This window comes from Drosophila sulfurigaster, chromosome 2R (genome assembly GCF_023558435.1).
Source record: "Drosophila sulfurigaster albostrigata strain 15112-1811.04 chromosome 2R, ASM2355843v2, whole genome shotgun sequence".
Taxonomy (NCBI): Eukaryota; Metazoa; Arthropoda; class Insecta; order Diptera; family Drosophilidae; genus Drosophila; species Drosophila sulfurigaster.
Genome location: NC_084882.1, coordinates 12,305,094 through 12,318,121, shown reverse-complemented (window position 1 = coordinate 12,318,121; position 13,028 = coordinate 12,305,094). Strand labels below are relative to the sequence as shown.

General features: G+C 37.0%; 1 protein-coding gene across 2 annotated transcripts in view; it reads right to left on the bottom strand.

Moving 5' to 3' along the window:
- Positions 1–13,028, bottom strand: part of LOC133838670 (protein CREBRF homolog) — a 30,181-nt gene that overhangs the window by 3,552 nt on the left and 13,601 nt on the right. The window contains exons 1-2 of one of the 2 annotated variants that reach the window (XM_062269837.1): positions 11,022–12,612; positions 4–1,888 (exon numbers count right to left, since the gene is read on the bottom strand). In XM_062269837.1, coding sequence (XP_062125821.1) covers positions 4–1,732 — 1,729 coding nt within the window. In that variant the 5' untranslated portion in view covers positions 1,733–1,888; positions 11,022–12,612. Of the gene's footprint in view, positions 1–3; positions 1,889–11,021; positions 12,613–13,028 lie in introns of those variants that run through there. The other variant, XM_062269839.1, reaches the window with a different exon arrangement.

Below are 13,028 nucleotides of genomic sequence, written 5' to 3'. Positions count from 1 at the left end.
CACCGTTGTCACTGCTAAAGTCATCGTAGTTGTCGCTGTTATCGCTGGAGGCATCGTCGTCATCGTCTTGCGAGAAATCAATGCCATCCGGGGACAACACGCTGCCCGTGCTCAGCGATGAGAAGCTCTCGGCCTCGGCCAGCGAGCCGGTGGATAGTAAATGCTGTCGGGGCTCACGTCGCATCCAGATGTGCTCGCGATCTAGATGCGTGGGCGCCGACGATGACAAGCGCGACAACTGCGAGTTCTCCACTGCGCCCTGATAGCCACTCGATTTGCGCACACTGCCCGCCGCCCCAGCTGTGATCACCACTTGGCCCTGAGCCGATGCACTGCCATTGCATGTGGTTGTGGTGCTATTCACACTGCCGAAGCCGCTGCTGGCGCCACCCGGACTCAGGGCAGCGGACTGACTGAGCATGGAGTGACGATCCGGAGGCGAGGACATGACAATGCCCTTCTTCAGCAGCTCCTGCATGTTGCGTGACTTCACCAGCTGATACTGCGACCGATTGGCATGCGGTGGCGGCGGCGGTGTCAGCGGCGATTGCGATGCCTGGCTGCCCGGCGAGAAGCTCGAGCTCAGCTGCTGCGTCGCCGGCTTATGCGGTGTGCTGTGGAACAGTTCGAAAGTGTCGCCTGGCTGCTGCTGTTGCTGCTGCTGTTGGGTCTGTTGGCTTTGGTTCAGTAGTGCCTGCAACTGTTGCTGCTGCTGTTGTTGCAGCAACTCCAACTCGAGTGGCGGGCCCACCAAGTGGTCCGATGTGTGAGATTGCGGCGAGAGTAAAAAGTTCACATTCTGCTGCGGCAGCAAGTCTTCAATGGTGCCAATGACATCCAAGAAATCGCCGCCATTCAAATCACTCAAATCGTTCGCCTGTATTTCGGCCTTATCGTTGGGAAAAATGTAATCGTCGTCTAGATTAAATGGCTCATTTTTGGTATGAACAATGGCATTGCTAATATCGCTCCACATGGCATTCGAATTGGGGGTCATCTCGTACAGCAATCCACTGTTGCTGACCACTTCCTGCAGCAGCGATTGCTCATGAACCGCATTCAGATTGAGACTGGCGCTCAGATCGGGCGTAAAATAGCCGCTGCTGGCAGCATTGCCACTGCTGCTGCTGTACAACGTCGAGCTGAGCGGCGAGGCGGCGCTCAGACTCACATCCTGCAGCAGAGTGGGCGACAATGAGGAAGCGTCCAGCGCATCCAGTCCAAAGTCGGATAGTTCACCCAGCTGCAGGGCTTGTTGTGTCTCATGTTGTTGCTGCTGCTGTTGCTGCTGCTGCTGTTGTTGTTGATGCTGCTGTTGCAACTGTTGTTGCTGCTGTTGATGTTGTTGCGCCATGCTGGGCAGAATGTGTAGTAGATGCTGTTGGCGTGGCGTTGTCGGCGTCAACGTTGGCGTCTCGCTCAGCTGATGATACGGATGATGATGATGAAGATGGTGATGGCTCTGATTGGGATTATTGCTGCGCGGTATGCTAATTGCCGTTGTGCTTAGCATCACATTCGATGTGTAGCTGGTTGTCGTGTTGTTGCTGCTGCTGCTGTTGCTGCTGGAGATGGCACTCGATGTTGAAATGTTATTGTAGTTGCCGCCTGTGTTGATCGTCAACGTTGGGGTGCCCAGTGAGTAGAGCTCGTATTTCAATGGATTGCTGCTGCTGTTGGAGCCGCTGTCAAAGAATTCCGATGACATGGGATACACCTGATTCTCAGTCATTGCGAGAGATCGAACGAATGTCGCGAGCGGGAAAGAAGGCTGCAGATCCCGCTGTTACTTCTACTTCTTCTACCCTTCCCTTTCTCACTATCTCTCTATTTAGTTGGGCGCCAGAGGCGCTAAAGCGCTGCTTTGAGCGCAGTTGCTTTACACTTGCTGCAATGAGATAGAATTGAAAGATTATATTAGTCAATCAATTTGGTAAACGATATTAATGTTGAAAGTTTATGTGTGCACTTCTTAACTATATATCTAAGCTGTGTTTAAGTTATAAGACTGACGACAACTTTTAACCTTAGGTTGATAGTTAGTCAGCATAATCAAATTAGAATTTTTTATTTTATTTATTTTCTGCGGATTAATAAAAGTAGAGCTAATAATATTGAAAGTATTCTATATATAAATTCTGCATAAGTCAACCAACTCTATTGCTATACTTTATGTTGATATTTAGTCAGCATAATGAAATTAGAATTTTCTATTTTATTTATTTTCTGCGGATTAATAAAACGAGAGCTAATAACTTTGAAAGTATTATATATAGTATATAATATATATTCTGCATAAGTCAACCAACTCTATTGTTATATATTTAATGTTTAAAACCATTCTGAGGCCAGCGCATTTCCTAGTTGAAGTGTTCGCATAGAACTTAAATATATCAACACTCTAATGGGTATTAAATATGCAATGCCACATTCCAGATACCATTGCAATCCGCATATAAAAACCCGAACCGAACCGGAACTCTACTATAGACTCGAGTTATATACATCGAGCAATGCCAGATCTGAGAACTATATAAACAGCTAGACAGACAGATGTAAAATATGATTGATGGACTCGCTGCATATGAATTCCTAATTAGCAACGATATCTGAGAGAGATAAACATAAGCCACTTGGTTAATCCCATTTAGAGGTCTATAACCAGAGAATGTCTTTTTTTGTTGTTGTTATTATTGCTGTGCTTATCGCCTTGATTGATAACGTGAAACGCAAAACTCATTTCGCTTTAAAATAAAAGAAATCATTTGCAATTTTTTTTGTTGCTTTGGATTTTTTTGCGAAAAAATAAACCAAAACTAAAAAACAACAAAGCAAATAACGCAAAAGAAAACAAAAGGCTCGTAATAAAACAAAAAACTAACAAAACAAGTAATAGGGAATGCTTATCTGATGATAGACGAAGAGATACGCTATATGTGTCTTTACTACGATTTAGAATCTAGTTTGTAAACAAAGTTAAGTAGCAAATATACAATACAAAGTAATTAATGTATATTTTATATAGTATGCATACAATTAATTATTTTATTATATACCCCATTTAGATATGAAAGGTATAAAAACTATGCCAAAATTAGTGCGTTCTCTTCTTGTTGCCTTAATCGCTTATTCGCCAGTTGCTTTTTGCCTTTCGCTAAGCAGGTGACTCTGCAATTTGTTATTGTTTCTTCCTTTCTTGTTCTTTTCGCTATTGTTGTGGTTGTTGTTGCCGTTTATAAATATTAATTAGTTTGTTTACAAAGAAAACGAAATTTCTGGTTGATTTTAATGGTCTTAAATTTTGCGAAGGAAAAATACATCTAGTATCTGGATTATAAATTTCTTGTGAGGTGCAATGCGAAAAACAAAATAGAAATGATTTATTAATAATGAAATCGCGCCGATTGAAACATTATAGGTCATAATTTTGAACTAAAGAAATCACACAACTCAACAAGTTCAAGCTGCGAATTGAATTCGGAACCAAATAAACTTTGAGCGCCTTGAAAATGAACACGTTCATAATGTGACTCAAATAAACTGGAATCGGAACAAATGAACGAACTTTGAGCCAAGCTTAACTCAAGAAACTTAAATCAACTAATCAGGTGGATATGGAATTCTTTCCTGTAAAATTTCAAATCACAAACTTTTAATTAAATGTGTGCTGTGACTGTGATTCTAATTATTTCTACATAATTACAAAATCAGCTAGTAATTCATCACATTCATTGGCGCCCCTCACACAAATGCACACATACATATGTAAGTGCTATATGTATGTGTTTGTGTGTGTTCATTGTAGACCTTGGAATTAATATCACTTACTCGTCCAAGCTTATCTTTCAGCCATTCCATGCCATGCAGTCAGCTCAGTTCAACGATAACTCGTTTCAGTGCTGATAACATTCGTTTACAGCAACGAACAATCGGATGTGAAGAAGGAGGCACATTGGACGTGGAAGTCGTGAACATTACCTCCCATTCATCAAGGTCACCCGACCACAGGCTGCAGTCGACTTAAGCCACAGCGAGTTGAAGCAAATCAAACAAGCAAAGACAACGTGTAGCATCTAAAGCGGCACTTAAACAACCAAATAAAACAACAATTCAACTTTTAGCTAAATGATATGGCTTGCTTGTTTCGCTGGGGTTCTTTACAATATTCCTATTGCTCCAAGCTCGCCACTTCAACTCGGCTCCTCTATTCCCTCTTCGCCCCTCAGCCATCATTTAAATTGTTTAATATTCGTCAAAGGTTGCCGAACGCGTCGAAGGCCAAACAATGATTTTTTTTTTTCGACGAACTTAAAGCGCCCCCTATGAGCAAATAGGTGAACCAAGCACCACATATGTATATGTATATGTATATGTACAAACAAAATAATGTATGTATGTATATACTACATATAAATAGGAAACATACGGCGAATGCTTATGTACATAAAAAGCTACGAATAAATGAACAAAGACGAACATACGAAAATAATTTATTACACATTTTTTGTCGACAAAACTTAAAACAAGCAAACATTTTTTGATTTGGTGAACTCAACAACAGAGGAAGGAAAAGAGAGACAAAGACAGAGAGAGAGAGAGAGTACCGAGAAAAAGCGAGTCTGTATAATTATCATTAAGAATATTGTTAAAACAGGCGCAACAAATATCGAAACGCTAACAAATAAGTTAATGAACGCAAAATGAAGACGAGAAAACATCTGATGCAAAACATATGATAACAAAAATCAGACGTACTAGAAATAAACATATATACATAGATACCATACATGTAAAAATAGAGTTGAATGCATTATAATTATATGTAATATATCTAAGTTGATATGTGTACAATATGGGTAAACAAAGCAAAGCGGAACACAGAACAAAAGCCGCGTGGGATGCACGTGAAAAGCTTTTGGAATTGAGTTGGGGGGTTTAAAGTACAACACATCGACTGTCTGAGGCGTGGCAAAGATACAACAACAAAATCGCAAAGCAGCTGCTTATTTCTTACAAGTTAAATGTTTCTGTATCTGTATCTGTATCTGACGTCACAGAAGTCTGATAAAGTACAAAAACACATATTAATAAAGAGAATTGTTGGGTGAAATTTATAGCACGACTGCAGTCTGGCGGTAATTTCAACACATCATGCAATAATTATAAACAAAAATACATCATGAAAAAACAGTTAGACAGCGCCACGCTATCAACAAATTGAATTGAGGGGAACAACAAAGAAATCGCTATTTCTGTCGCTACAGAGAGACACAGAGAGCGAGAGAGCAACGCTTTGAGCACAGTTATTAACCAAACTCAAGGTCAAAACTGTTTATTTTTTATATTTTGTTTTGAATTTATAATTTATCGCTGTGTTGCTTTTGTTTTACACACACTCAAGCACATACAGCGACGACGAGTTGTAAACAAAACTAGGCGAGCGATTGTAAAGAGCTTTTTGAGAACGTGGACTATGCCTCTCTTCCTCTCTCGTTGGCGCTCTCAATCTTTCGCATGTTTAGCACGCTTGACATTTGCGCTCTGAGCAACATATGTTTTCTGACTGTTTGCTTTTGTCGCCATCTTCGTTCGTGTCAAACTGTGTGAGTGTGTAAGTCTGTATACGTGTGTATGTATAGTAAATAATCTAAAGCTTTTCGGTCGCTATGACTGGCGTTAGACGGGTTTTTTTTGTGAGTAAATAAAAATATATATGTATGCATATATTACAACAACAAATCGGCAACACTTAGCAAGCTTTTACATTTCACCAGAATATATACTAGACGCGAATGATTTCTTGTTTTGGTATACAAGTGAAAGCTCTTAATTAGTCCCTTTGAGCATCATAAAAAAGTGTAAATAAACAACAATACATGTTATTAAGCAAACTGGTTAAATTTAGTATCATTATATGTGAGCAAATACTGAGACGGTTGCGTAAACATTTCGCATTATGAATTTCAGGAAAGATAATTAGATGGCAAAGCAAAGCTTTGCACTCTATGTTAAATTCTATGCACTGGAAAAGTGTCATTCGATCGCCACTTCCGTTCTCACTCTAACTCAAGCTCATCTTGACGTTGCGAGAATAACAACAATAATATCTTTGTCGTCATCAGTGTCACATGTTCGAAGTGCATGCAATTTTTGTTTGGTTTTATCCCACTCTCTCTCGCTTGCTCTCTTCGCTGCATATATTTCTTTGTCTCCTACAATTTATGCAAGTCATTTTTGCTTTGGCTTTTGACTTTGCAGTGCTTTAATTAGGCACACGCACTCTCCTTCTCACACACACGCAAAACTAAGCAATGTATGTATGTATGTTGAGGTAGCCACCGCATTTTACCGCCAAGTGCAAGTTCCTTCTACTCGCAATCGACTTATTTTTAGTTTGCGTTTTTAGGGCGCCAATTTCACAGCTACCACGACTAAAAATAGCACTAAGGAATGCGGGGGCGCTATGTTTAGGTTCAGTAGTTCTTATACCATTAAAATATGCATAATAAATATTACTAGTAAACATGCCAACTAATGAGGCAACAAAATACTATTCCGCCTTTTTACATAATAACATAGAATATACATTTTAGCCTGTCAGAATATATAAATATCAAAATGGGTTTAATGAACTAAAAAATATAAGAAGAATTAGAGGCGATGATAACGAGGGCAGTAACTTTAGATATCGCTTTGAAAGCTCGCACATAGTTCATACAATTGTTAAGAGTAAAAGCACAAAAAATTAAATGTTTACTCTTTATACCTTCCCGACTCTTCCTCGTTTTCTTGGCTATTTCGATTCCCTCACCAATCAATAACAATGATAATTGGTATACCGCAAACAGGGCAAACAGCAAATGTGCGAGAGTCATAAAAGGTTCGACTAAAGGTTACTCCTTGTAATCGTTTTAGTGAAAACTTTTACTGAAATAATAATATTGTTTAATATGTTTACTTATTCAATCATTACTTTTGGGATATTTCTGAATTTCTTTAATGATTTCTACTTATCAAGTCTTCTATCATTACCATTTGCAATGTGCCCAGGGTATGAATAAAAGAAACGGCAAACACAAATTGCTGGCTTGCTGTTTCGCTAATAGATAAATAATTAAAATCAATTTATATTGATTTAGTAACATATTTGCGCACACTGCACGAGTACATATAGTATAAATAAAATTAGCACAGTTCAGCTGAAATGTTAGACAAATACCACATCGAGTGTGAGATCTTAAAAGTTAGTCTATACTCTATATAGTATATTTCACATACGCAAAAGACTTGAAATAACTCGGTTACTTTCCACGCTAAAAAACAGCATTTCATATAGTATGTGTGCCTAAGTGTTTATTGTGTTCTTTCATTCCCATTTCCCATTTGCAATGCATATGTACAATGTATGTAACTTTCGATTCAATCGGATACATTGCAGGAACACGTGAGTTTGCTATCAGCAGACAGACGCTTTTACAGAGTTGTCTGGCTCTCCTCACTTATCAGCGTCCAGCCGCGTGCCAGTGACGAACAGACTGATAAGCCCATCATCATAAGCATTGGGTCAAGCACATTGTATATGGGAATTTACAAGATTTAGGGACGTTAGGTTTGCATGCACAAATATTTAATAAAGAAGCTATATTTGGAACCAACTAATCCATATTTCATTACATATTTGTTTGGTAAAAACACACAGAACAAAATTAAAAGCTAAAAAAAATCATAGTACATTTAAAAATACCTTTTTTTTTATAAAATATTATGTTTTGTATAATATTATATTATATTATAATATTTAAGAAAATCCCAAAAACTATAAAAAAAAAACCCTTTCCTGTTCTCTTTATCAATAGTCTTTAACGAATTTGAAACATTGCTGGTAACTCTCGAATATCTCTTTTATCTCCAATCCCAACAGCTGGATAAGCAAAGCAGCAAAAAAGAAGAAGGCGTCACACACCCGCCCACATGTAGAAAACTATTTATTTTGTTTCAGGCACAGTCTGAAATGTTTGCAAAAATTAAAAACAAATAACAACACTTTGTAGCACCGGAAACAGTCCCTTACTGTTTTGCCTTTTGCTATTTTTATCGGCTAAACGAAAACAAAAGCGAAATCACAATTGAAAAAGGAATGAAAAAAAGAAAACAACAATATAACAATCTTATAGGAATTGGCGTTATGAAGAAGGGATTATTAGGGATATGTGAACATTGTCTTTTGTACAGTCGACTAAGTTATACTCTACTTACGGAATGTGTTAATTGCAAAGTCAGCACAAAGAGTTTTTAATGCACATCCATACACAAGTATAAGATATACTTTTTAAGCAATTTCACACAACAAAAAGAAAACAAGTTCGCTCAACGGTCGCATCCGTAGACCATAACACAACACACAATAAAGAAAGTTGAAGGCCGATGAAGTACAATGACCGTAGTATTTTTTATATACTAGAGACAACAAATGTATGTACTTAGAATTGATATAAAACACGTATGCATATGAAATATGCATACTATATATGCATAAACCGTATTGTAGTATATGGAAATTTGTAAGGCAAATCACTCGATTGGTCATCAGCACATTGAAACTATGTTAAATATTCACAGACAATCGAATCGAGCGATAAAACGGGAAGAAATTCGAAAAAAATGATGCAATAAGACCAGAATGGTAATCATCGTTTCATCAATAGACTAATCAGCACAATATGGAAATAGCTACATATCAGTTTATTAATTGATATGTGTGAAATATATATTTCAAGTATACTTCATATTCTTGTTATTTCCAATATTAGAAAGTTTCATCAGAACATTCGACTATTTTTTTACCGAAAGTATAGATTTCCCCCGATACTGTTAACCTATCTTTTCATTGGAATTTCATTTAATGCAGGTTTTAATAATATATTATCAAATGTCTAAACATTATTTTATTATTTTCGATATCTCTCATTACATTATGCCACAATAAAAGTGTGGCAATAATGCTTAAGCTGTATCCCAAATATTATCAAACATATATTATGCAGCATTTGCCAATATTCCACAGAATCATCAGTCATAAATTTATCAAGTAAAGTCGGGAGCTTAAAGCACCTGCTGTTATCATGTATTTATTTACATGTATATTTATTTACCATGTGATTTGGGTTTGTTTTCCTTATTGTTATTATTTTCTTTTTTTTATTTTGGCTTTTTATTGCTGCAGTATTGCGGTGGATTGCTTATCGTGCGCTCAACTGTTGAGTCATTCATGTAGCTATGTATATCAGCTATCTGGAATATACCATACATATAATAATACACACACACATATCAAGTGATATAGGAAAATGCAACTTCTATTACCCTGCTTCACCTAGCGAAATAGCGATTGTCGGCAGTTAAGTGAATTACGACTAAGACGCCCAACACAGCAGCTGAGACAGCTGGAAACCCACTCAAAACTCAATAAAGAGACTTATAGAGAGAGAAATAGACAGACAAAAAGATAAATAAACTGTCGACAGCAGAAATGGAGAAGATTGGGTTTGGAGTCTATGCTTTAAGGAATATTTAAAGAAATTCTGTACTGTGGAATATCTGCTATTCTCATAGAATTTACTATTTAGAATTCTATACATTTTTCCCTATACAATATATATTTTTAAGGTTAAATTGTAATACCTACTATTTTTTTTAAATAAATCTATTATATGGGAATTCAAAAATGTGAAACTTTTTATGATTTTCACTCTACAGAAATATTTTTAAATTCCGAAGCTTGTACGGTTTCATAACACCCTCTATTCATAGGGTATAAGAACAAAATAAGAACTGTTAAGGGGACAAGTGTGAGGAGCGTCTTCTATTGATATTTACCCAACATATGGACATTTAAAGCATTCTACACAATTGAGGTTTCGGGTGTGTGTTGTCAAGTCGTGTCGAATCGAGACCGATTTCGATTCCGATTCCGATTCGAGAGTCAAGCGCTATTCGGCCTTGAATTTTTCGCTCACTGACACTGAACTCTGAAAACGACCGCAGAGCAGAGCAGAATTGAATTTGAAATTCGCATTCAAATTGAAATCAATTTCAAATTTAATTTCATTTTAGGTCGCCTCTTTTTCGTTAGGCAAAAATCATTTTATTGTATATTTCGCTCGCTTATTGATTATTTGCACAAATAGCAACAAATGAAATACACAAGAAATAAAAGGCCCCCATTCAAATAAATACACGCATATCATCAATGGGATTTTTTATATAATCGACAAATTTCGAGATTTTTACTCGTTTTGGCTTCCTATGGAAAATGAGTTTTATGTGTGTTGACTTTCCCTTTGTCTCGGACTCGGACTCGACTCTAGACAGGAAATTATCAAGTTTTGAGAGCCATTTCATGGCTCATGGCCTATATACATAAACAAATGCGAGCATGTTTATAGCTCGACTTTGGTTTTGTTGCTGCAACGCGTTTCATATTTCACGATTTTCGATTTCGTTTTCGATTACAACTCTGAATTTTGAGAAGTTCTTGTGTAAATATCTGAATTGGGATGAGTTGACATTTTAATTGCCTTGGTCTCGTAAATTACCAAATTTGACAGCTAGAAGAAGTTTGGAAATTAAATTGGAAGTATGATTCCAAAGAGCAATCTAAATATGATCTATGGCCAGAGATTTGTGTTTAAGTATTGTTGAGTCGGTTTTTCATTTGTAATACACATTTGTTTTTTGCCTAATGAGAAAATAAATTTGTCCATAGTTGATCCCTTTCAACTTTCTAAGGCATAGTTGGGGAAAAGAAGTTGGACGATCCCAAACTTTTTTTATAACATAATCTCTTAATAACAAACTTCTTTTTTATAACCTAATCTCTTAATAACAAAACCGAAACCAACTTTAAAAAAATGTTTGGCTTTTCCCTAAAATTAAAACCCAGGTTTTCATAGCGGGTTTGCAAAGTAATAATATAATAATTATTGTATCGGCATCTGGCATTAAGAAATGGAAATACCAACCTTATTCGACTGTGCTATACAAAAAGTATAAACAATTCCAGTTGGGAGGGAGTAGAGATAGATAGAGTTGTAAATCGTCGTCGATGTCGGCGTCGTTTATGAGGCAAACTTTTGACTTCCGTGTTCAACACAAATTGTAAGACGAAGACGGACGAAATATGAAAATTGTTGGGCGAATTTATACTCGCTGCTGTGTTTATTTAAACATTTCTGCTACTTATAGAAGAATTGTTATTGTTTATTTGCAGCCATTAATTAATTTATATGCATGAACACGCGGCGCAAAGGGAAGAAGCTTGTTTCTTCTGCTTCTTCGTTTTCTTTTATTTTGTATTTTATATGTAAATTGTGTATTTCATTGTTGTTGTTGGTCACGCTTTTTGTTGGTTGGGTTTTTAAACTGGGTCACACATGTGGCGATTAAAACCGACTGAAATATGTGTGTATAATATTTAATATAGCACATATACATACACTTAATCATAAGAACTATGCACACTTTTGTATCAAATTTGATAAGTTAAATTAGAATTTCATATTCAGGCTCGCGTCTGGCGAATCTTATCAGCTTGTCACCAGAAAGCAACAAGAAACAACATACATACAAATACCCAATGTACATAAGAGCTCTAAGAATTGTTATATGCATGTACTTTTAATAATACATGCATGCACACAAACGCAAATACACATACTTTTATGGGTTATTGTTGTTGACGTAAGACTTGAAGTTTTGACATTGAAAAGCTCCGCGCGAATAGATTTTTTATATTTTTTTCTTTTGGTTTGTCGGGGTGTTGTTATTAGAAAACACTCGTGTTCGACACTTGATGGCACACACACGTTAAATCCAAATATATATCGTAAAATATTATTGTGTATTATAATTATGGCAAAAATTTACAACAACTCTGGAAAGCTTTCAGTGTTATCGTTTTGTTGTTTCTTTTTTTCTTCGATTCTTTGTTGCTGTCAATTTTGCGGGGATTTCGACCGAGCAGCTGAGCGCGTTGCGAACAACTGATCAAAGCGTGCACAGAGAACGTCGACAACGAGAGCAGCCGAAGTAAAGCTCGCTCTGCCTTCGGTCGCTCGCGAGCTCGTGTGTGAGTGAGTGCGTATGTGTGTGTGAGTGTGTTTAGCGTCGCGTCGTGCTTGCGTCGGCGTCAACGTCGACGTCAGAATTTTTGTAGTTAAATTCCAGCACTCTTCAAATTTGGCAGCGATTTTTTGTTGTTTTGTTTTTTATTTTTGTTTGTTGCTTCCTTTATTTATGCAAATATAATGGACCTTTTTTTATTCTTGCTTTGCTCGTTTTTTATGATTGAATATTCTGTTTCATGCTTCTTGTTGTTTTCTGCTGTCTTGGAAACTAGTTCGCGCTTCTCGTCTCTAATCGCCTTAGCAAGTTTGTTTAAATATTCAATTGTACGTGTGTTTGTGTATACCATATGTCTGAACCTCAAAAGTTAATTTAATTGGAACTGGAACTCGTATGATCAAAAAGCGCGAGCGATTTGTTTGCGCTTGTTGCTGACTTTTTTTTAATTGCTCGCTAATTGAATTATGAGCACAACAACTATACACAGTTACTTTTTAAGTAATATGCATCATATACTATATCATTTTTGTATATATACAAATGTATTTACATTTATTTACTTTGATTTGCACGCGCTGCATTGACTGACGTCGTTCATTCTATCAGCGCTTTTTGTTTGTTATTGTTGTTTTTGGTATGTACACCGACGACAATAAAAAATAATTTGTTCTGTTTTATTTTGATTATCGCACTCGACAGAGCTCTCTACACACTAATACACATACACAGGCAACAATAATGTGCTGTGCTCGCGTTTTGTGTCGTCCGCGCTTGTCAAACGTTCTTGACCGATTGTTCAAAGTTTTGAAAAGCTCAGCGACAAAAAGACGCGAAGCAAGCAACAGCACAAGAGAAAGCTTCCGCGCTGCTGGCTGATTTTGTTTTGATCATGATACAATAACACA